Source organism: Mobula birostris, chromosome 17 (assembly GCF_030028105.1).
Source record: "Mobula birostris isolate sMobBir1 chromosome 17, sMobBir1.hap1, whole genome shotgun sequence".
Classification (NCBI taxonomy): Eukaryota; Metazoa; Chordata; class Chondrichthyes; order Myliobatiformes; family Myliobatidae; genus Mobula; species Mobula birostris.
The window spans coordinates 24,496,760-24,522,424 of record NC_092386.1 but is presented as its reverse complement, the minus strand read 5'-3'; the positions used below and the strand labels follow the sequence as shown (position 1 = coordinate 24,522,424).

Sequence of the window (25,665 nt, the reverse complement as noted above, 5' to 3'; positions counted from 1 at the left end):
GCTTGAATAAAGTTGACTGGGTAATTTCCCTCTCAATCAAGTTTGGTGCAATACTATTATAAAATGAGTAAGATTGCTATAATGCACATAATATACCTGCAACTTTCCTCCATTCAACGGGTCTTTTTGAGAAATTGCTTTGCTTCTATCGGGAGTAGTTGATATAGTTTCTGTTCCCACCACTGTTTAAAGGGACTCCATTTTCATAATTTTTTTGACTTTATTGTACAAACGTTTGTATCTCACACACACACCTCTCATTGGATGTCAGTTTTGCCAACCGGTGTTGTTGAGAAAAAGTGTAATCCACTCTCCAAATCACACCCTACAATGTGAGTTTCTCCACAATAAGTTGCATTTTAAAGTTTTTTTTACAACCTGTCTCAACTTTGTTATTTATGGGGCATTTTACATTTTGAATGTACAATATTCAAAGCCTGAATAAATTATTCAACCATGACTCTTGTGCTGTGGAAGTTCAATCTTTCTCCAATCAAAGGATCTTCATTAACTCTCAAAGCCATATTTTCTGTCTGATAGCCAATTATTCCACATTGATATGATGTTTTCATGTGTTAGATTCTTGAATTTTTAATCATAATTTTTTGAATGCCTTTAAAATTATGAGAATGTTCTATTTAGTCATAAGTAGATGGAGAATATTTTTAAGGTGGTAGTGAGAATGAATATATTTGTTATAAGAGTAAACTGCATGTTGTCGATGCGGAGAGGATTTGATAGTTGTTCATGATTGCGAAGATAAGGAGAAACTGCTACTTACAGCAGAAATATGTATGAGACATAAGGTGATGGCTAATGATTCACTTACCAATCTGAGAAGTTTATTTTTTTTACTTAAGTTGTTAGTTCAGAACTTGCTAATTTAGAGCTTGTAATTTAGAGTTATAATGCACGGACATGGTGAGATTAAAATTTAAAAATAATTTGAGAAAAGGTTGGGTAAAAGTACATGAATGTGACAGGTAGGATAGATTTGTAGCACATTTTTTGGATGCTATTGTATTACAAATGTTATTTTTTGTACATTCTGTCCGTGACTGTGTGGTTTTGCTGAGTGCTCTGGTTTCCTCCCACATTCCCAAGATGTACAAGTTAACAAGTTAGTCGGTTAATTGGTCACACGCCTGCTGTATCTGTAAACAAAAATTTAAATAAATCGTGTTGGCCCAATGCTGGTGAAAATTCTGACACATACACAAATAAAGTAATGCAGCTTTCTGGACTTGATAGTGAATTCAACAACTTCAGGTGACCTTCCTCATTTGTATCTGAACCAGAAATGCATTTAATTTTTTGGACAACAGATTGATTTTTGTGCTCTGTAGAGATGAAGTAGCATTTACTGTTTGACCTCTTGTTTGAAAATTTTGGAGAGACTCCATTTTAAAATATTAGGAGCACAACAAAAAGATGGTGTAAATTGAAATCTGCTGCCAATCATCCTCAGATTCCTTTGTCAGGTGCAGAATTCACAGTTCATACCTCCTTTTCTGTGTCAGCTTTCATTGCTGCTTTAAAATTTTAAATTTTGAATTGGCACCCAGGCCTTACAGATGGCATCTGCCCTGTATTTTCAGCATTAATGATTTTTGTTTTGATTCTATTATTTGTAATTTAACTCTTCCCAAGGTAATTATACTCAATGTATCATGTTTTACTTCTCCAGGCTGACCCAATTTGAAAATGTGGCTTGATTGCCATGTGAGCTATTTTAAATACACTGTCTCTCAGGAGGCATCATCTCTTTGTCTCCTTGCTGCAGCTTTACCTTTTTGTGGAAGATCACCTTAATAAATGCTCAGAGAAAGTGCACCATTTTCCTTTAACAAATATAGCTCCATTTGAATCACGATAATCACAGATGGCAGCCATAGCACTTTATGGAAATAAAATAATTCAATTGGTCCCACAACCCTGCTTGTCCTTGCGGAATTTTCCATGCCTGATGTTTCTCATTCACTTTTGAGTATTTTGGTTGAATCTATGTTCAGTGCTTTTTTGAGACAATGTTTTCCATCAGGAAAAGGCTTTCCTGTTTATCTCTTGCTTCTAAACTTCCTTGACTAACAAAGGGCAGTTTTGAAAGTGACTTGGGTGGTCTCAACTATTGCTCAGGATGTGTTTGAAAATTTCTTGCTTAATTTGCCTTAAAAGGTCTATAAATTTAAAATGTAATTCCGTGTTGTCTTTCAATGGCTTACGTACTCCTTGCCTACTTTTGTAACTTCCGTCAAATTTTCCATTTCTGGGTCTGCAATCCTTTTGTTCCAAATATTTGTGGCATTTTACTTATTTATGTGTGCATGCATATGAGGGAGAATCCTTCCAGGTAATGTGATGAAGAATTTGAGAGAGGAGGAAGAACAAAGGCAATTTTCATCATGACTGGGGATGGAAGACTGCTGATGGTAGATTGGTTCAAAATGAACCTTGACCAATTTCCTTGTTTATTCTTGTATTTTGGATACCCTGGGAACCAGTCTGGCCGTTCTCCTCTGAACTCTCTCTTTAGCAAGGCATTTACGTCCGCAGAACTGCCGCACGCTGGACTTTCTTTTTGTTTCTTGCATCTTTCCCTGTAAACTCTAGAAAGTGTTCTGCATGAAAATCCCAAAAGATTATCAGTTTCTGAGACACTCAAACCACCCTATCGTGCACCAACAACCATTCCACGGTCAAACTCACTCCATTCTGATATTTAGTTTGAACCAAGTCTGCATGCTTTCATGCATTGAGTTGCTGCCACATGATTGACTGATTAGACATTTGCATTAACAAGCAGGTTATACAGGTATAGCTAATAAAGTGGCCACACATACAACAGAGAGTGCAGTGAGTGATGGCCAGATTGATTCCTGAAATTGTGAATTTGCTGCTGGATTAGGCATACTATGCTATTTTGAATTTGTAAGCGTGAGAGTGGATCTCAGTGAAGCATACAACATTCTGGTAGGGTTCAAGCGTAGATGCACGCTTGATGTTTCTCCTGATTGTACTGAAATATAGTATTGTCCAGCCAGTACATGACAATGAAGCAGTCTATTTACATAAAGGCTAGCAAATCTTCTGATTTCCACACCAGCTGGCTGTGCATGCTGGGTCATTGCATATGTTTAAGGCAGAGAAGTTAAGTTTTGGATGTTACTGGAATCGAGCAATATGGTGTTGATGCAGGAATGTGAAGCTGAGGTGGACATCCATGAACTTGTTGAATGATGGACTAACAATGAGGGGCCAAATGGACTACTCTTACTGTGGAAGTTAGTAGTATTCCTGGCATTGACTGGGGTAAGAATATTGGCCTGGATGTCAGGGGAACTCCCTGGTGGTTAAAGGAAAAGTGTATGAAGGACTTTTTCTATTCACATGAACAGATGTACAGAGTATTGGTTCAATCTCTCATTAAAAATGTGGCACCTCTGGCAATGCATCAGTGCCTTATTACTGCAGTGGAATGTCAGTTTAAGTCCCAAAAATAGACTCTTGGAGAAAAAAATGTGAGAAATAATTTGCAGGAAATTGTACGTAACAATTTATCTTAAACTGATGTCGATATAATCAAACAGTACTAATTATGTTTAATTGCAAGTAGTCATAGTCATACTTTATTGATCCCGAGGGAAATTGGTTTTCCCTCAGGATCAATAAGGCACATTGAAACCCCAATTTACCTACGTTGTGTTTTATTACATGTGTTACTGTCAAACTATTGACAGCTGGACTATTGCCATAACTCCCTACATATTTGTTAATGAACTGTCAGTGTTCGCAGTATTGCCTACAGTATTTAACCTTCAAAAAGTCTGGGTGTCCACTGATCAAGTGTATCTAAAAAGCTTTATTCCTTTTCCTTCTGTAGCTTAGGGAAATGCCTTGGTCAATTGTAAATTATTTTTTAAAGTCTTATTTGTGAACTATCATGTTTTTGGCATTATTTTACAGTTGTGTTTCTGGTGAAATTTGTAAATTTGAGTTCTGGGGGTGGAGGGGAAGGGAGATAGAGGGTGGAAAAGAAATTGTATCATTTGTTTAACAGGTTAATTAAATTAGATCTCATTAAGGCTATTTAATTTTGTATTTCAAATCCAGCAATACAAGAAGTAAGTTTACAGTTCATTAAATGATCAGCTGGAAAGTTGGACATAGTATTGGCAAATGGCTTCTCAAGGTCCAAGGTGAAGGAAGCATCTTGGGAAGTCAAGCAGGAGTAGGACATGGGAGATTGTAGGGCACTAAATAATGTTGGTGAGCAGAGATACAGTATCTAGGATTCAAAGTCCATAATTCCTTGAAAGTGACAATGCAGGTGAATATGGTCATAAAGAATGCAAATAGCATGCATGCCCTAATGGATCGAGGGTTGGGTTGTAATGTTGTAACTTTACAAAGCACTGCTTAGGCCATACTCGGAATGTTGTGTGTTCTGGTTGCTAACCAAAGTTGGGCTGTGATTGAGGAGGTTCACCAGAACGTCGACTGGATTGGAGGACTTTAATTTTAGACTTTGGATAGGCTGGGCTTGTTTTCTCTGGAGAAAAGGTGATTGAGGAGTGACCTGGTGGAAGTAAACAAAATTAAGAGAGGCGTAAATAGGGTAGATAGTCAAAAATGCTTGCTGATGGCAAAAGGAAAAGGACTTAGTTTTAAGGTAAATAATGGAAAGTTTAGAATCATCAAATCATACAGCACTGCAACAGACACTTTGGAACTAACTCATCAATAATGTGATTCATGCCTATGCTAATGCCATTTGTTTTCATTAGACCATGTAAGTACACGTTCAAATGCATTTTACTATGTTGTAATTGTATCTGCATCTCCCAACCCTACAGGAGACATTAGGAATAAGGTTTTTTTGTAAATGGTATATGGAATGCACTACCAATAGAATCATATACAATTACTGTTTAAGAGGCATTTTGACAGATGTTTAAAGAGCTAATGGTCCTAATGTGGGCAAATGACATTGACGTAGATGGGCAAAAAGGTCAGCATATACCTGCCTAGAGGCCAAATGGGCATTTCTATGCTGTACAATTGACTCTGACTCTATGATTATATTAATAAGTTATAGTCATAGAGCATAAACAGATCCTTCGGCCCATTTAGTCCATGCCAGCCTCGCTTCTGCTCAGTCCCAATTTCTTGCACCTGGGCCATAGCCCTCCATACCATTCTCATCCATGTACCTATACAAACTTCTGTAAAGTGTTACAGCTGAACCCATGACCACCACTTCCACTGGCGGCTTATTGCACACTTACATCATCCTCTGAATGAAGAAGATCCCCCTCAGATTTCTCCTTAAATGTTTCACCTTTCAACCTAAACCTTTAGTTATAGTCTCATCCAATCTGAGAGGAAAAAAGCCTTATGCATTCACCCTATCTATACATGATTTTGAATACCTCTGTCTGATTTTCCCTTGTTCCCTTGCACTCCAGTGAATAAAGTCATAACCTTTTCATCCTTTCTCTGTAACTCAAGCCTCAAGTCCCAATAACATCCTTATAAATTTTCTCTGCTCTCTTTCAAGCCTATTGATAACTTTCCTGTAGGTAGGTGTCCAGAACTGCGCACAATACTCCAAACTCAGCCTTCAGTGTAACATCCCGACTGCTGTACCCAGTACCCTCATTTACGAAGGCCAGTATCAGAATCTGGTTTAATATCTCTATCATATGTTGCAAAATATGTTGTTTTGTAGCAGCAGTATGATGCAAGTACATTTTTTAAAAAACTATAACTTACAACAAGAAATAGATAATTAAATAAGAAAAGTAAATGATTAGTGCAAAAGGAGAGCCAAGATAGATAATGTTTATGAGTTGGTTCTAAAATTCCTTTGACAACCCTGTCTACCTATGTTGCTACTTTCAAGGAATTATGGATCTGTATTCCATCTCACATGTACCTACATTAAATTCCATCTCCAATTTTTTGGTCTATTTTCCCAGCTAGTCCAGATCACTTTGCAAGCTTTGATAGCCTTCCTTGCTGTCCACCATGCACCCATTCTCAGTGTCATCCACAAATCTGCTAATCTAGATTGCTACGTAATCATCCAACTCATTGATGCAGATGATAGACAACAATGGATCCAGCACCGATCCCTCTGACACACCACTGGCTGCAGCCTCCAGTCATAGAGGCAGTTTGACTGAAGACACTAAAAGTTCCTTCTTAATTCCATCAGTCAGTAGTTTTGAAAACCTCTTTTAAAGCACTTCTCTCAACCTTACTTATTGGGGAAAAAAGAATCTTGTATGACACTTTCATATTGTGCACTAGAGTTGCAAATAGTGGCTTCGTCTTGCATGTTCTGGGAAGTGAATCAAATTGACCTGCTTTTCTTCCCTGGGTATGAACTCACTGAGGGTTTCAAAGCAAAGTGCACCAGTAATTTGGAAACATGATTTCCTGCTGCACCAGAAAGGTGGGACATCATTTAAAGTGAAATTAGTGAAATGCCTCTGTCACTTGGCACGGCTATTACTACAGAATATTGAATTGGGGTGGTAAGGCTAAAAAGGCGAGCTTAAAGTTGTAAAGTTACATTAAACTGACGTATCCAACTCTTTGGCTATTATTTCTTGAGGTACTCATAGTAGCAATGTGCACCATTCCATTGTTTGAGCTGTCCTGGCTAAACTTTATTTTGTTTCGAGATACAGCACGGTGACAGGCCCTTCTGGCTCAGTGAGCCTGCAGCACCCAATTACACCCATGTGACCAGTTAACCTACTAACTCCCATAACCTTTGGAATGTGAGAGACCATAAGAGATAGGAGCACAATTAGGCCATTTGGCCCATCAACTCTGCTCTGCCATTTCATCATGGGAGGAAACTGGAGCAAACCAGTACAAACTCCCTACCGACAGCAATGGCATTGAACCTGGGTCACTGGCGACGTAACAGCATTGACGCTAATTACAGCGCTACTGTGCTGTCCACCATGATGAGTAGAGTTCACCCATCATCTGTGCAGCAACTGCAGTGTAGACTTTATCAGCGTGCACTGAAGACTACATGACCAGTTTTTCTGCTTCCTGATGTGTACATACATGAGCTCATACCTTTGCAAGGAATTGTTTATAGGACATTATTTTATAATGAATATGTACCATTTTTGAAAGGGCTGTCACGATGAAAACTCCATTGCTGTTCCTATACTGAGAATATTTGCTGTTTTGACCCTCCTCCTCCCAACATCTTCAGATTTTCTCCATGTCATCACCTGGCTTCTTTCACTCTTGCTGACATCAATGCATGGAAATATTTTAAGAAATAAATCTTAATTTTCTTATACAGTGAATCAGAATCAGGTTTAATATCACCACCAAATGATGTGAAATTTGACTTTACAGCAGTAGTACAATGCAATGCATAATAATAAAGAAAAAAGCTGTGAATTACAGTAGGTATATATATATATTACATTTAAGTAGTGCAAAATAGAATTTTAAAAAGTAGTGAAGTAGTGTTCATGGGTTCAATGTCCATTCAGAAAACAGATGGCAGATGGGAGGAATCTTTTCCTAAATGATTGAGTGTGTGCCTTCATGTTTCTGTACCTCCTTCCTGATGGTAGCAATGAGAACAAGGCATGACCTGTGTAATGGCGGTCCTTAATGATGGACACCACCTTTCTGAGGCATCGTTCCTTGAAGATGTCCTGGTTACTATGGAGGCTCGTGCCCGTGATGGAGCTGGCTAAGTTTACAACTCTCTGCCAGCTTACTTCAATCCTGTACGGAAGCCCACCTATACAAGATGGTGAGGCAGCCTGTTAGAGTGCTCTCCGCAGTATATCTAGAAATTTTGAGTGTTTTTGGAGACATACGAAATCTTCTCAAACGCCTAATAAAGTATAGCTGCTGTTGTGCCTTCTTTGTAGCTGCATCGATATGTTGGGTCCAGGTTAGCTCCTCAGAGATATTGACACCAAGGAATCTGAAATTGCTCACTCTCTCTGATCCGTCTGAGGATTTCCTGTTTGCACAGTTTTATAACTGGTACATAAAATTAATAGGAATTTTCTTTCCCTTGATGCTAGTTTAAGCTGGGGGTGGGGGGCAGCCTGGTAGTGAGTAAAGACGAAGCAGTTAATACTGCAGTCTTACATCTCCTAGATCTGGGTACGAACCTGATACAGGGTGATGTCACTGTCAGTTTTTGTAACGGTGTAGGTTCTTCTCTGAGTGCCCCAGTTTCCAAAGATGTGCTGTAAATTTCCCCTTACCTCAGGTAGATGGTTAAGGAATCAAGAAGTAAGGGGAAGTTAGTGCCTATGTGGAAGGTTAAATTGCAGGGGAGTTAGGTGGGAGAAGGAGAATTGGGACTGATGGCAACTGATGTAGAGTGTATGTGTGTGTAAAGTGTTGTTATATGTAATAAGCCTACATCCTATGTTTTCCCCCCCCAACCAGTAATTGACCTTAAGCATTAATTGATTTTCACGCTACAGATGGTAACCAACCACTGTGCATTTCCAACACACTTTAAATTTTCTCTTCCAAATTTTCCACCAGCATGATCATTGAGCTTCATCACCTAACCACTTAAAAACAGTCATGGAATCTCAGGTGAAGGCATATGACTGTAGGATGGGGTGGGGGGCGGTGAGGTTCAAGAGCTTGAGATCCTCTTGCAGCATGAGAGGGTTCTGTAGCCACCTCTCTCTCAGTGGTTGGCACCAAATTTGAGTATAGAAACAATTTGGGAGCAGCAGTAGGTCACTGCGCCTCATGCTTCATAATGTTGCAAAAAAACGACCTTGAGAAAGTCGCACACGACAGGTGATGACCTTAAAGGACAATTGTCTATTCCATAGTATTGCATGTGGCATACAGGTCACTACAGGATGATTTAAAATAATGTATAAAATGGGATTAATGGAGCTGTTGTAACCTCGAGCCCTCACTTCTAAATTCGGTGCCAGGGTTGTGTAGTGGTTAGCGCGACACTATCACAGCCCGGGGCGTTCTGGACCTCGGAGTTCAATTCCGGTGCCATTCTGTAAGAAATCTCTGTACTACCTCCTTGTGGAATGTGTTTTCTTTCTGGGTGCTCCGGTTTCCTCCCACAGTCCAAAGACGTACTGGGTGGGTAAATTGGTCTTTGTAAATTGTCCTGTAATTAGGTTAAGATTAATCAAGTTTATCAGGGGTTGTTGGGACTGCGTGGCTCAATGGGCCTACTCCACACTGTATCGCTAAATAAATAAGTAAATCTTAATAATCAAAAATCTATCTGTCGTACCTCTGCCTTAAAGAAATATTCAAGGACTGTTCTTTCACTACACTATTTTTTCTCATTGGAATTTTCATCTACCTTAAATAGTTGATCGCTATTTAACTGAGGCTCCTAGTTTAGATTCTCCCACAAGAGCAAACATTCCTTCTGTATCCATTCTGTCAAGATCCCTCAGTTGCAGGATCAAGAATGTTTTGGTCAAGTCAGCCCTGGTTTTTCAAAACTTCATTGAGTGTAAAACTAACTGTCCAACTTCATGTTAAACAAACCATTCCAGATATTAATCAAGTAAACTTCCTTTGAAATGCTTCCAATACATTGATGTCCATCCTTGCATAGAACAATACTCTATATTCACTATTCCTCTATAAAGCTGAAACATAATCTTTGTCCTTTAATTCTCTTCATGATAATCCCTTAACATTCCATTGGTTTTCCTAATTACTTAATATACCTGCATACCAGCCTTTTGTGCAGCAGTTCGCCCTACCTCCATCTCTGCATCCTAGTGCTCTCACCACTCAGATAATGTGCTGCTTTGTTTTTCTTGCTAGGAAGGACAACTTCACATTTCCAGCATTATTTGTTGAGAAAATGATATTTATTACTTATTTAGAGATACAGCTTGGATTCCTTTCTGGCCCTTCAAGCCACATCAGCCAGCAACCTCTGATTTAACCCTAGCTGGCAATGATATGCTTATTCTCCCTTTGCTACATGTTTGCCCATTACTTTATCTATCTATATGCCACTTCTAGAGCTTCTTTATATTATCTCCAGAAATTACTTTCCCACTTATCTTTGGATCACCAGTAAATTTAGCATTCACCACAAGTGCTTGCAAGGAGGACTTGATGGGAAAGCTTTCGGGAATATGTTTCTGCTAGTTGGGGTGCCTTAAATCTGAGGTCACCGTCTCAAAATAAGGGCTTGGCCATTCAAGACAGAGATGAGACAGAGGTTAGTGGATCTTTGGAATTCTTTACCCAAGTAGCTGTGGAGACCCAGTCACCATGTACATTCTAGACGGTGACAAATTTTCAAAGATTAAAGGAATGGGGGGTAGATAGGGCTTCTGCAGAAAAGTGCCACTCTGCCAAAAGATCAGCTGTGATCTCAGTGAATGGCAGAGCAGATGAGAGGAACTAAATGACCATCTGCTTCTGTTTCTTGTGTTTCACATATGACCAGAATATGGTGCAGACTATAACACCACTCCTTTAGTCTGCCAAATGGATGGTATCCACTTTCAGAAAATATCTCCTGTTCCGAAAGTGCAGTGATCTGTAACTTGGCCTCATTGAAATCTATCTTTCAGTAATTTCTTTCATAATTTTTTAAAAGCACCAAAATTTAAAAACAAATTTGCATTTTTCAACAGAAATTCTATATATACAAGTACAAAGGTACATTCTTTTTAAACATTTCATTAAGTATAGTTGTGCTGTGCATATCTGCCCTTGGGTTTTCTCCTGTGTAGATATTTTACTTTTCTGAAGCAGTTTTAAGCCACGATCACAATGCTTACACAGGGAAATGACAGTTGGGCATAAAACTGTTCTCAGTAATATGTTTGCCAGCTGAAGCAATATAAAGCATATCTGTTCAACAGCTTTTGGGAAAATTAATTTTTATGTTTGCATTCAGTTTCAGGAAAAATATTGTACTTGTGTCACATGGTGAACATTTATCATCAGCATCTTCAGGTTGTGACCTACAGAATTCTTTATTTGGGTTAAATCAGTTGATTATACTTAAAATAGGCCTGAAATTTAACTATAGTGTAGAAGCACACAGAGGCTCCTTAAATCATTCATTTTGACCAGTGTTGATTAATTGAGAAACATTATCTTTACTACTAGGTCTTTTGAAGCGTTACCCAAGCGATCCCATTGGACAGCTGTTCTCTGTGGGCTTGTGATCTACACATTTATGCTCTCTGTCTGTCTCTGTCCTCTTGTGATTCTGTTTTTAACCAACCTACTCTTCTTTAACCACCTCCATTTTGCAATTTCTGTTTCTCGGACTTGTTTCCATTTTAGCCATTATTCTATTCTCATCAACACAAAGAACATGGAAAGAGAAGCAGGATAAGGCCAGTCGGCGAGCTCGTGGCTGATTGTTATTTTACCTTAGTACCACTTCACTGTACTGACTCCACTGGCCTTGCATTCAATCTTTTCATCTCCCTGTCCAGAACAAAAACATCACAAATTGTATTCACAGTTCTTGTGAGTTTATTGTTAAACCTAGTATTGACAGAGGTCAAATCCTGAATTGGGGCAATACAGCACAGATACAGGTCCTTTGGCCCATTGAGCTCATGCCAACCACAGTGCTGTCCCAGCTACACCCAATTTCCTGTGTTTGACCCATATCCCTCTATGTCTGCCAACGATTATGTGTTCACCATAGGCGGCCTTAAGCATCTGGGGGACCGTTTCAAGAGTTAATAAGGGGTCCTACCCTTGCTTCCCCAAAAAAAAAGAAAGAGAAGAAGCGAATGTTCAAGTTGGTTTGCATCAATAATGGTATAATTTCAGACTTAAACGTTGATGCATTATATGCACTTTCAGCGTAATGGGCAGACAGCTCAACATAATCCAAACAATTCTCTTAATTAAAAACTGAAACAATGACATTTTTTGCTTTGGAGTGAGAAGCCTCGCCCTTTTCAGCAACTAGTCTGCGTTGAATGGCACAATGTGTTAGGTATCAGCTGACATAAGAACAGCTTAATCAATTTCTCTCAAATTAATAACAAAAGCAATGTCATATTTAATGAAAATTCACACTTTATTTATTCAATGAACAGTGCCTGAAAGTTAACTACTGGAAGTTTACAACAAACTGCGTCTCGCGCTCTTTCAGCACCACGGAGAGACGGACAGCTCACGTAAGGCCTGGAGAGCGAATAGGAGGAGAGTGAGAGAGAGAGAGAGGGGGGACGCAAGCGGGAGAGAGAAATTACGATTTGTGGAAACGCCGCCTAATCACCTATACACATTTTGAGTGAAATACATGGTTTATTTTATTATTTTAATTATAAACTTTATTTCTGCTAAAAATGTGTTAAAAGACTTACCACTAGAACTTCACCACCCTCCTGTGCTTGAGTGCTGAGAATGCTTTAATGAGCTCATCTTTGTCCAGCGATCTTGTTATTTCATGCTCAATTGATATCTGAGCAAGAGCTGACAGATGCTCCCGGAGCATGGTTGTCCTCAGATGCGCTTTGATGAGCTTTAGCCTCAAAAAACTTCTCTCTCCACTCGCTACAGTAACAGGCACTGTCAGCATGAGTCTCAGAAAAATAGTGAGGTTAGAATACAGTTCAACCAGATTGTTGCTGTAAACGTAGGTCAGAACCTGCAGGCCAGTGGTTTCTTTTGCAGGCACGGCACTGACAGCAGCCGACACTTCACGCAAAAGGTCGTCAGCATCCACATCACCAAGTGTCCTCTCCATGTTTACGCAGCTGTCTTTCAGTTTGCGACTTTGGGTGGCTTTTTTCATTTCCTCTCTTCCATAAATGAAGCCAAACAGACTGTAAAATGACTCCATCAGCTTGAAGCGCTCACTAATGCCTGTGATAACAGAGTCCACTAGTGCAAGGAAAACCTCTCTTGTACCGTTCCTCGGGTGCCACTGTCAGGGAAGGATCTGCACTTTGGGAGTCGTACTGGAACTGGTGTTTTGGTTTTCTGATTCATGCAGTAGGAAAGACCATTGACATCCCTATCTCTTCAGCTATGTCTCTGGCATCTGTTTGGGCAGATGAAAGGCCATTCTCTCTGTATTCCTTGAGAAATTTCAGAACATATTCCACCTCGCGCTGTAGCACATCGATTCCCACTTGTAGGCTCTGGAGCAGCTTGCTGACGCAATTCACCTCATGTAAAACGCTGTACCAGATGATAACAGCAGGAATTTCCATGACATAATCTCCTGTTCTCGGCCTCTGGCTGCAGATGTGGTTTCACTGTCACCTTTCTGTGTGGCATGTTCAATCAGTGACAGGAGTGCATTGTCAACATCGGGAAGCTGGTAGCGCAGGACTTTCACACTTTCCACGCGGTACTCCCATCGCATGTTGGATATGGCCTTGAGGATCATCTGTGGCACGCCCTCCTTGAAAAGCTCCCATCTCTGTGTCGATGAGCTGAACAATGTGTATAGACGTTACAGCACCCCAAAGAAGCTCACAGACTCCACTGTTGATTTTGCAGCATCGACAATAACTAGGTTTGGGTTGTGGCTGGCGCATGGCATGAACAGTGCTTTTTTGTTAATATCTAGCACCCTCTTCTGCACCCCGCTATTTTTCCCCCGCATATTGCTCCCGTTATCATATGCCTGCTCCCTGCATTTTGAGATATCTAATCCTAACTTCTCCATATGCATTAAGAAAACGTCAGTTAGGCCTGCACCTGTTGTGTCAAGCACTGGTAGGAAACGGACAAAATGCTCACTAACAGTAGCTCCGACATTTACTTGGCATGTGACAATGCGCAGTGTCACAGAGAGCTGCTCTATGTGTGCAGTGTCAGTAGTGCAGTCCATTATCACCGAGTAGTAACGTGATTGTTTTACTCTCTCTGTTGTCGCTTCCAGTGTCTTGTTTCTAATAAGTGTGATTAACTCGTTTTGTATGGTTTTCCCCATGTAGTGGTCAGTAATCTCTTTTTTCTCTGCTTGTCTGACATGTTTGCTCACCACTGGGTTGAACTCAACAAGCAGCTTCACCGGACCTAGAAAGTTCCCATTATTTGGTTCATGTAGGGTGGAATTGTAGCCATGGAAAGCAAGTTTTCATTCTGCAAGATGACAGACTATGGCAATGAACCTCTTCATGACATCATTCCAGTGTTTTTTTTCCAGCATTTGCATTTCTTGGTACGTGCTGTCGATGGCACTGCACATTCTTAAGTGTGTTTCCAGCTTGTGCCAGCTATCCATGTTGGCATGGTGCGCATTTGACTTCTCACGATCCTGGAGTGTGAGAGTGAGTCGCTCCCACACTCTGAAACCTCCGCAGGTGAGACTGTGATTTCGCTTGCCAGATAGGGTACAGCAGAAACAGAAGATTGAATCAGATGATTCTGAGTACACTAACCATGACCTACAAATGGGTTCTCCTTTATTCATCTTCATAAGATATCTGTCCTTGGTAAAATGACGGTGTGATTGGCTCTGTGGAAAGTTAACATCCTCTAACTGAATGAGACCTCTCCGAACAATGTCGATCCGTTGGTCACTGGTAATATGTGTTGGCCAACGTGTCGGATCAGTCTCTGTGAATGTTAGTGGGGCTTTCTGTCTGTCTGGTGTGCTGGTGGTGGCATCTCCCTCACCTGTCTCAGTTGTAGGATTGTCATCAAGCTGTGGTGCTTGTTCATCAAACAAAGTTTGGTCATCATTATCACCATCTGTTTGAGTAGAATTGTTCTTCTCATTTTCATTGCTCTGATTATCAACATCTCCTGTACCGCTTACACTGTCACTTGGCACTGCAGCCCCATGCTGTCATGATGGTGCAGCAGCAACTGCGGTTGGCGGGCCTTTTACAGGTGTTGGACCAAAGAAAGATATAACTTTTGGGATACTATTTAGACGTTTTATTGTCTAATATTTTCAGTTTTTCAGCGCCACTAGGATAAAAGTGTTTCATTTTCCTCTCAACGAAAAGTAGCCTTCTTTGCTGGGAGCAATGTTTACAAGTGAAGTAAATATTAATGTATTTTCTCAGATGTCAGTCAGCGAGCGCCCACTGGTGGTTCGGCTGGCAATAGCGGGAGAATATTGTGGTGTCTGGGAGCTGTGCATTAAATTTTTGCATGTCAGACCCCTGGGAGGGCGGGGCCCGTTTCAGTTGAAACGGGTAAAACATAGCTAAGGCCACCTATGGTGTTCACTGTTTGGTGTTTGCAAATTTGAGTTGGTCTTAGTTCTGTCTGAATGCATAATGGCTTGGTAAGGCAATGGCTCTGCGCATGACTGCAGGAAACTGCAGGGGGTTGTGGACGCAGCTCAGGAACCAGCCCTCCCCCACCCCCCGTTGTCTACATTTCTCACTGCCTCAGTAAAAGCAGCCAGCGTATCAAAGACCAAACCACCCCAGACATTCTCTCTCCCCTCTCTCATTGGGCAGAACATACAGAAGCCTGAAAGCACATACCACCGGGCTAGAGGTCAGCTTCTATCCCGCTGTTATCAGTCTCTTTAACAGATCTCTTGTACAATAAGATGGATGCTTGACCTCACAATCTAACTCATTACGATCTTGCACTTTGTTTACGTGCACTGTGCATTTTTGGTAGCTTTTACAGTACATATTATTCTGAAGTGTTATTGTTTCACTTTATTCTAGCTCAATGTATCAGGCAATGATTTTATTTGCATAAACAGAGTGCAAGACGAGCTTTTCACTATTGGTACATGTGACAATAATAAACCAATACCAAATTCTCTGTGGGTTTCCTCAAGGTTCTCTAGTTTCTGCTGAAATCCCAGAGATACACCAAGGTGCCAATTAACTGCTGTAAACTGGTGGGTGGCAGAGTTCCTGAACATGTGAGAGGTTAGGCTACGGAGGAATGTTGGGGAATAGAACTGATGGAATCTGTAGTACAAATCTGCATTAATTAGTTAAATCTGACAAAGATCTAAAAGTAACTGTACTAATATGGAGCAAATTAACTTGCCAGTTTGACTTTTGAGATCTCAGTCTACAAAATTTCTGACATTTTAGGTTCCGAGCCATTCTCAGAAACCCTCCATAATCCAGGGTGGGAGGGGGTGCGGTCTCTGTCTTTCGTTCTATAGTCAGAACAGTTCTCCCACTCGGAGGGAAATGATCAGGTCCTTGTCTATGGTCTGACACTGGCTAAGTCCCAAGGGTGCTGCACTAGAGAGTTTCAACCCGTATCCCAGTGTATCTACATCTGGCCTTCCAGTATGACCGCCTATTTAAAAATAATGTTAAAAACAGATTTTCTATGCTCTTGAAATACTTGCCTGCAAGAATTAATTTTTGTTTTGCTTTTCATTCCTACAGAATCAAGGCCATTGAAAGCCCTGATAAAGATGATGACACGATATGGCTGATGTACTGGGTAGTTTACGGTCTCTTCAGTGTCGCTGAATTCTTTTCGGACATACTTTTTTCCTGGTTTCCTTTGTATTATATATTGAAGGTGGGTAAAAGTGGATCGGTGTTGCAATCAAATTAGAGCGTACATTGGGAATAATTGAAGCATAACTGATATTTCTTGGCATCTACTACTCAAATAGTATAGGTAAAAAACATTAAGATAATGGTTTCTACTGTTCATATGAATACATGTAAATTTAGATGCTTTACTGACCCTAAAGGAAATTAGTGTCATAGCGGCATTACAGAGTCCGTTACATTAGCAGTGAAAACTTACAGCATGTTACATAAGCAAGTGCTTTGTAAGACTGGTTAAGAACTACACCTGCAGCTTGCTACCACCCACACTGGACACCCTACAATTCACCTACCTATATAACTGATCGACAGATGACGCAGTAGCCACAGCTCTACACACCGTCCTTACACATCTGGAGAAGGCTGTTTATGTAAGAGTGCTGTTCTTGGACTACAGTTCAGCATTCAACACCATGATTCCCTCCAGGCTTGACAAGAAGCTCAAAGACCTCGGCCCTCACCCTGCCTTGTGCCCCTTCCTTCACTCTTTGTATACCCGTGGCTGTGTCGGACCCACAGCTCCAATCTGTTAATTAAATTTGCTGAGGACACTACATAGCAACCATAGAAACTACAGCACAGAAACAGGCCTTTTGGCCCTTTTTGGCTATGCTGAACCATTTTCTGCCTAGTCCCACTGACCTGCACACGGACCATATCCCTCCATACACCTCCCATCCATGTATCTGTCCAATTTATTCTTAAATGTTAAAAAAGAACCCGCATTTACCACCTCGTCTGGCAGCTCATTCCATACTCCCACCACTCTCTGTGTGAAGAAGCCCCCCTTAATGTTCCCTTTAAACTTTTCTCCCCTCACCCTTAACCCATGTCCTCTGGTTTTTTTCTCCCCTTGCCTCAGTGGAAGAAGCCTGCTTGCATTCACTCTGTCTATACCCATCATAATTTTATATACCTCTATCAAATCTCCCCTCATTCTTCTACGCTCCAGGGAATAAAGTCCCAACCTATTCAACCTTTCTGTGTAACTGAGTTTCTCAAGTCCTGGCAACATCCTTGTAAACCTTCTCTGCACTCTTTCAACCTTATTTATATCCTTCCTGTAATTTGGTGACCAAAACTGAACACAGTACTCCAGATTCGGCCTCACCAATGCCTTATACAACTTCATCATAACATTCCAGCTCTTATACACAATACTTTGATTAATAAAGGCCAATGTACCAAAAGCTCTCTGTATGACCCTATCTACCTGTGACGCCACTTTTAGGGAATTTTGTATCTGTATTCCCAGATCCCTCTGTTCCACTGCACTCCTCAGTGCCTTACCATTAACCCTGTATGTTCTACATTGGTTTGTCCTTCCAACGTGCAATACCTCACACTTGTCAGTATTAAACTCCATCTGCCATTTTTTAGCCCATTTTTCCAGCTGGTCCAAGTCCCTCTGCAGGCTCTGAAAACCTTCCTCACTGTCTACTACACCTCTAATCTTCATATCATCAGCAAACTTGCTGATCCAATTTACCACATTATCATCCAGATCATTGATATAGATGACAAATAACAATGGACCCAGCACTGATCCCTGTGGCACACCACTAGTCACAGGCCTCCACTCAGAGAAGCAATTCTCTACCACCACTCTCTGGCTTCTTCCATCGAGCCAATGTCTAATCCAATTTACCACCTCTCCATGTATACCTAGTGACTGAATTTTCCTAACTAACCTCCCATACAGGACCTTGTTAAAGGCCTTACTGAAGTCCATGTAGACAATATCCACTGCCTTCCCTTCATCCACTTTCCTGGTAACCTCCTGGAAAAGCTCCAATAGATTGGTCAAACATGACCTACCACGCACAAAGCCATGTTGACTCTCCCTAATAAGTCCCAGTCTATCCAAATGCTTGTAGATTCTGTCTCTTAGTACTCCCTCCAATAAACTTACTGGCCTATAATTTCCCGGATTACTTTTCGATCCTTTTTTAAACAACGGAACAACATGAGCCACTCTCCAATCCTCTGGCACCTCACCTGTAGACAGCGACATTTTAAATATTTCAGCCAGGGCCCCTGCAATTTCAACACTAGTCTCCTTCAAGGTCCGAGGGAACACCCTGTCAGGTCCCGGGGATTTATCCACTTTAATTTTCCTCAAGACAGCAAGGACCTCCTCCTTTTCGATCTGTACAGTTTCCATGATCTCACTACTTGTTTCCCTTAATTCCATAGACTTCATGCCAGTTTCCTTAGTAAACACAGACGCAAAAATCCTATTTAAGATCTCCCCCATTTCCTTTGGTTCCGCACATAGCTGACCACTCTGATCTTCAAGAGGACCAATTTTATCCCTTACAATCCTTTTGCTCTTAATATACCTGTAAAAGCTCTTTGGATTATCCTTCACTTTGACTGACAATGCAACCTCATGTCTTCTTTAGCCCTCCTGATTTCTTTCTTAAGTATTTTCTTGCACTTCTTATACTCCTCAAGCACCTTATTTACTTCCTGCTTCCTATACACGTCATACAACTCCCTCTTCTTCTTTATCAGAGTTGCAATATCCCTTGAGAACCAAGGTTCCTTATTCCTATTCACCTTGCCTTTAATCCTGACAGGAACATACAAATTCTGCACTCTCAAAATTTCTGCCTTGAAGGCTTCCCACCTACCGGTCACATCCATGCCAGAGAACAACCTGTCCCAATCCACGCTTTTTAGATCCTTTCTCATTTCTTCAAATTTGGCCTTCTTCCAGTTAAGAACCTCAACCCTAGGACCAGATCTATCCTTGTCCATGATCAAGTTGAAACTAATGGTGTTATGATCACCGGAACCAAAGTGCTCCCCTACACAGACTTCCGTCACTTGTCCTAACTCGTTTCCTAACAGGAGATCCAATATTGCATCCCCTCTAGTTGGTCCCTCTATATATTGATTTAGAAAACTTTCCTGAACACATTTTACAAACTCTAAATCATCTAGACCCCTAACAGTATGGGAGACCCAATCAATATATGGAAAATTAAAATCCCCTACCACCACAACTTTATGTTTCCTGCAGTTGCCTGCTATCTCTCTGCAGATTTGCACTTCCAATTCTCTTTGACTATTGGGTGGTCTGTAATACAATCCACTAATGTGGCCACTAATGTGGCCATACCTTTCCTGTTTCTCAGCTCCACCCACAAGGACTCAGTAGACAAGCCCTCTAATCTGTCCTGCCTGAGCACTGCTTGGTCTATTGTCAAATAATAGCAAGACTGCCTACCGGGAAGAAATCATCACCCTGACACAGTGGTGTCAAGAGAACAACTTCTCCCTCAATGTCGCAAAAACAAAGGAGCTGGTTGTGGACTACAGGAGGAATGGAAACAGTACAAGATAATAAGAGGAATAGGTAGAGTGGATAGCCAGCGCCTCTTCCCCAGGGCACCACTGCTCAATACAAGAGGATATGGCTTTAAGGTAAGGGGTGGGAAGTTCAAGGGGGATATTAGAGGAAGGTTTTTTACTCAGAGAGTGGTTGGTGCGTGGAATGCACTGCCTGAGTCAGTGGTGGAGGCAGATACACTAGTGAAGTTTAAGAGACTACTAGACAGGTATATGGAGGAATCTAAGGTGGGGGCTTATATGGGATGCAGGGTTTGAGGGTCGGCACAACATTGTGGGCCGAAGGGCCTGTACTGTGCTGTACTATTCTATGTTCTAACCCTTATTGACATCAGTGAATCTGGGGTTGAGAGGGTGAACAGCTCTCAAGTTCTTAAGTTCCTCAGCATACACATCACCGAAGATCTCACGTGGTCTGTACATATCGACTATGTGGTGAAAAAGGCACAACAGCACCTCTTTCACCTCAAACAGTTGAAGAAGCTTCATAAATCCTAAATCCTAGGCCCCCAACTCCTAAGAACTTACTACAGGGCACAATTGAGAGCATCCTGACTGGCTGCATCACTGCCTGGTATGGGAACTGTACTTCTCTCAATCGCAGGATTCGGCGGAGAGTGGTGTGGACAGCCCAGCGCATCTGTATATATGAACTTCCCAATTTTTAGGATATTTACAAAGACAGGTGTGTAAAAAGGGTCAGAAGGATCACTGGGGAGCTGAGTCACCCCAATTACAAACCGTTCCAGCTGCTACCATCCGGGAAACAGTACCGCAGCATAAAAGCCAGGACCAACAGGCTCCGGGACAGCTTCTTTCACCAGGCCATCAGACTGATTAATTCATGTTGATACAACTGTATTTCTATGTTATATTGACTGTCGTATTGTACATACTATTTATTATAAATTACTATAAATTGCACAATGCACATTTAGACAGAGACGTAACGTAAAGATTTTGACGCCTCATGTACATGAAGGATGTAGGTAATAAAGTCAGTTCAAGCCAGTGAACTGAGTGTGGTTTTGAGGCACTAAAGTCATTACACTGTAAAAGGAAGCACTACAGTGGCTAGAGTCGTACCTTGCACAGTGTGTCTAGTCTGGTGGGAGTGGGGTGTAGCGTTGCTGGGGGCCTTCGATTCATTGCTGATTTGACCTTATGGAGAAGATAAAGGACACTGCGCAATGTTTCAGTTATTTTATGTGTAGAGGGGAAGGGGTTGCTGTCTCCATTTCCCTTTAGTTGCATTTAGAGTTGTGCTCCTCAGGGAGACCAGATACAACAAAGGAACCTAACGACTAATATTGATCTGGCTTAGCTTAAGAACAAGCAAAAAGGGAGGAATTCTGAAAAGGATTATCTAGATCCTTTATGGGTTTATAAAAGAACATAAAAGGCCATTTCAAAAGTGGAATAAAGCAGCATTTGCTGTTTAAAGACCAGAATTGGTTATTCAGCATAGAACTAGGGTAGGGGTCAGATTTTAACTTGAGGTAGTCAAAATTTATGATCATCAGCTTTTGAGTCGTTCCAAATTCTAGTGAGAACCGGAAGAACTGCTACTGTAAAAAAAAGGACAAACGTTGCAACATTACATTTCAAAATGTATTGAATATTTTAGATGTGAAGTTCTGCAATAGAATAAATATTATGAAAGTAAGAATATATCTCTAGGGCTGGTTGCATTTATATGGTGGGGAGGAGGAGGTGAGATAAATGCATGAATATAGTATCTCCATGTAGTAAGGTATTCTAGAACTCCACTCAGGCTTTGTAACAGGACCTCCACTCTAAACTTCAGTAACAGATGGTGCTGTGAATTGGTGAATTCCTGAGTGAATCACTCATTAGATGGGACAGGAATTCATTCAGCAACCAATAGATCCTGAAGATGCTTCATAGGGCATCTAGGCTCTGTGACCACCTGTCAAAATGATAGCTTCCCACAGTGCTAATCTCAGCAGAAAACTTTCCAATCAATCATTAAGGATTTGCTTTAGAGTGGTGCTTTGCTCTAAACAGATCTATGCCCCTACAGACTTAATAAACAAAAGGGATTGAATAATTTGCAGTAATGAAAACCAGTCTGTTAATGGTAAGTTGTCCCACAGTGAGTTGCAGTTCATGTTCCGCTGGAGAGACAATTACCTTTCCTGATCTTATATCTCCAAGAATTAATAAGGTGAAGTCTCTATCTCTGCCTTCCAGCATCAATGAAAGGATGGATATCTTACCTTCCTGATTTATAGCACCATTTAGGTCAAAGATAGACTGAATATTTTTCTGACATTTAAAATCCCATGGCAAGGGGATATCATTGTAGAAGTTTGTTAACAACTAATCCAACTAATAACTCATAAATCAAGATATCATGCAAATTATTTTGTGACAGTTGATATAACAAGTAATTTAATGCAATAGCACTATAGGCTGTTAAAGTATCACCAGTTATTAAGTGTATTTTTCTCTGACATTTAGTGCGCATTCCTGGTTTGGTGTATGGCCCCCATCTCAAACAACGGCTCTCAGTTAATCTACAAGCGCTTTATCCGCACTTTCTTTCTGAAGCACGAGGCTCGACTGGATAAGGTCGTGAAGGATCTAGGTGACAGGGCTTCGGAAGCTTCAGATAGCATTAGAGAAAATGGTAAGATAAATAAAAGGCATATTTCACTATGGTGCTTTTGTGAGTAGATTGGTTGAACTGCTTCTATAAACGAGTGCTTGGTGAGCCTGCAACATGGCTCTCTCAAAGCAAACATTCAAAAGGAGGATAATTATTAGGAGGACCCTTCAGTATGCTCGGTCCTTTGAGTGGGATAGATGAAGAGTCTCCATAGGCAAACATCGTTCATCACTCTAGAGTCTTTATCCTAGAGTTACAAACATTGTCTGATTGCATTGAGCTGTTTACACCCCTCCATAGACGCTGCCTGCCATGCTGAGTGGTGGGGAAACTGTCCTCACTGGGTCTCAACACCTCCCTCTATAACTGGATCCTGGATTTAACAGAAATGCCACAGTCAGTCTGCATGGGTAGCAACGTCTTTAGTCCCATTATGTTGAACACCAACACTCCCCAGGGCTGTGTGCTCAGTCCGCTGCCGTTCACACTGCTGACACGCAACTGTCGCAGGATTCAGCTCAAACTGTGTTGCTAAGTTTGCACATGACACAATAGTGGTTGGCCTCATCAGTAACGATGGTGAGTCACAGTACAGAGAGGAAGTGGAGAGGTTGGTGGATTAGTGAAAAAACCACCACCCAAATCCAAACATGGAAAAGACCAAGGAAATTATTGTGGACCTTGGGAAGGTGCAGATGAACCAGCCCCCCCTGCAAATACATGGCATCTCCGTGGAGAGAGTTAAGTGCACCAAGTTCCTGGGAGTTCACCATGGATGACCTCACCTGGTCCCTCAATATCACCTCCCTGAATAAGAAGGCACAGGCGAGTCTCCACTTCCTGAGGAGACGGAGGCAAATGGGGTTCCCTTCCCTCCTCCATTTTAACTGAAATTTATAGGAGCACCACTGAGACCGTCCTGACAAGCGCATCCCCACACACACAATGCTGGAGGAATTCAGCAGGTCAGGCAGCGTCTATGGAAAAGAGTGAACAGTCGACATTTTGGCCTAAGACCCGTGATGAGGAGTGGAGACTCATCATCATTATTGATGAGGCCAACCACGGTTGTGTCATCTGCAAAATTGGTGACACAGTTTGAGCTGAATCCTGCGACCCAGTCATACATCAGCTGTGTGCTGAGCACACGGCCCTCTGCGGTCCTGATGAAGGGTCAGGGCCCAAAACATCGATTGTTTACTCTTTCCCATAGATGCTGCCTGACCTGCTGAGTTCCTCCAGCATTTTGTGTGTATTGATCAGATTTCCAGCATCCGCAGGCTTCCTCATGTTCATCAAGCTGCACCTCCATCGGGTATGTGAGGAGAAGAGCATCGGACCGAAAGTCCCTACTAAGATTTGAAGTACATTTATTATCAAAGAATGGACAAATTATACAACTTTGAGATTTGTCTGCTTACAGGCAGCAGCAGAGAGCCCAATTTATTAAAAAAATAAAGAACAATTCCCAATGTGCAAAAAAGAGGAGGGAAAAAAATCACAAATCATGCAAACAATAGAAGCAAGCAACAACAGCATTCGGACCCAAATTGAATCCTTAGATCCAAATCCCCAGAATTGGCCCAAAGCCTGGGTATCAGTCATCATATTAGCGTGGCAAATCGCTGCAAAGTTCGCAGACACGAAGCATTTTGCATGTTGCTCAAGACATCCAACATCTGCAGAACCTCCTGTGTTTAAGATTGCATTGCAAATTACTTCTGAAGGTTCTGCTTTAGGTACTGAGCTGAGATATCAGATCAAGCCTGGCTGCAATGATCAGCTTTCTGCTTGTTAATTTGGTAGGTCATGCTGGAAAATAAGTCAGAGCAATACCGACTGATTAGGTGGTTGAGGCAGATGCTCCCACAACATATCCATACGAACACTTGAATTGCCAACAGATAGAAGGCTATGGGCCAAAGACATGTAAGTGGGCTAAGTACTAGAAAAGTGTTATCTGGCAACATGTAAGTGAAGAATGTTTTCAAAAGTGTGTTTGAAAAAATTAATTTGGTAATATGGTGGGGTGGTTCCTTTGTGACTTCTTTGGCAACATTAGGATTAAGTAAAATAAGTATTTCAAAATTGTTAATTTTTGTGTATTTGTGTCTTTTCCAGCCAAGAAAGCGACAGCAAACCTAATCTTTGAAGAGAAAAAGAGCACTTAAGCAATACCTTTAAAAAGCTTGCCTTTATTCTTTGCTCCCTGGCATCCAGAGTATTAAGATATTGCCTTTGGAAAGTTGTTTTAAAAATGCACACTTTAAATGTGTTTCTTATCTATGTACTCAATTTTACCAAAAGCAAGTGGAAAATGTATTACTCAAATTTAATGTAATACTACATTCAATATTTAATTGCTTGCAAGAAGTTCTTGAACTGTGTCAATGATAGAGGTTTAATTCTGAGTGAAATTTCCCTGGTTTGTCTTGTCCTTTCATTGTATGGTGAATGTACAATAAACTTATCAAGTGATTGTTTTTCCTTTGAACAATTTATTCAAATTGCCAAATATGCTAAAATTGCAAGTACAGTTTCTGTAGCATTTTGCCATGTTATCAGTAGCTAGTACTGTGAATTAAACTAGAATATCACACGATAGAGGCAAGACATAGAAGGTATTTTTCACGCATCAGGATACTATAAATTTCTAATGAAATTTTCATATTCTATATACTTACAATCTGTCACCCTTATTAAAAAACATTTCATAATAAGACTCTTGACTATGTGACCTAGCTGTGTTTTAAACTGTTTATTTAGCAATATAGGTACTGATTTAGCAGTATAAGAGCAAAGAGGTCCTTCTGCAGCTGTACAGGGCCCTGGTGAGACCACACCTGGAGTACTGTATGCAGTTTTGGTCTCCAAATTTGAGGAAGGACATTCTTGCTATTGAGGGAGTGCAGCGTAGGTTCACAAGGTTAATTCCCGGGATGGCGGGACTGTCATATGTCGAAAGATTGGAGCGACTGGGCTTGTGTACTCTGGAATTTAGAAGGCTGAGAGGGGATCTTATTGAAACATATAAGATTATTAAGGGATTGGACATGCTGCAGGCAGGAAGCATGAGTGAGTCCAGAACCAGAGGCCACAGTTTAAGAATTAGGGGAAGGCCATTTAGAACGAAGTTGAGGAAAAACTTTTTCACCCAGAGAGTGGTGG

General features: G+C 41.0%; 1 protein-coding gene across 1 annotated transcript in view; it reads left to right on the top strand.

Moving 5' to 3' along the window:
• The window catches only part of LOC140211561 (receptor expression-enhancing protein 5-like), a 42,171-nt gene extending 17,191 nt beyond the window's left edge, over positions 1-24,980 (top strand). The window contains exons 3-5 of the mRNA XM_072281394.1: positions 16,335-16,473; positions 22,350-22,518; positions 24,619-24,980. Of these exons, the coding sequence (XP_072137495.1) occupies positions 16,335-16,473; positions 22,350-22,518; positions 24,619-24,668 (358 nt within the window). The 3' untranslated portion in view covers positions 24,669-24,980. The remainder of the gene's footprint in view (positions 1-16,334; positions 16,474-22,349; positions 22,519-24,618) is intronic.
• The last annotated feature ends 685 nt before the right edge of the window (positions 24,981-25,665 follow it).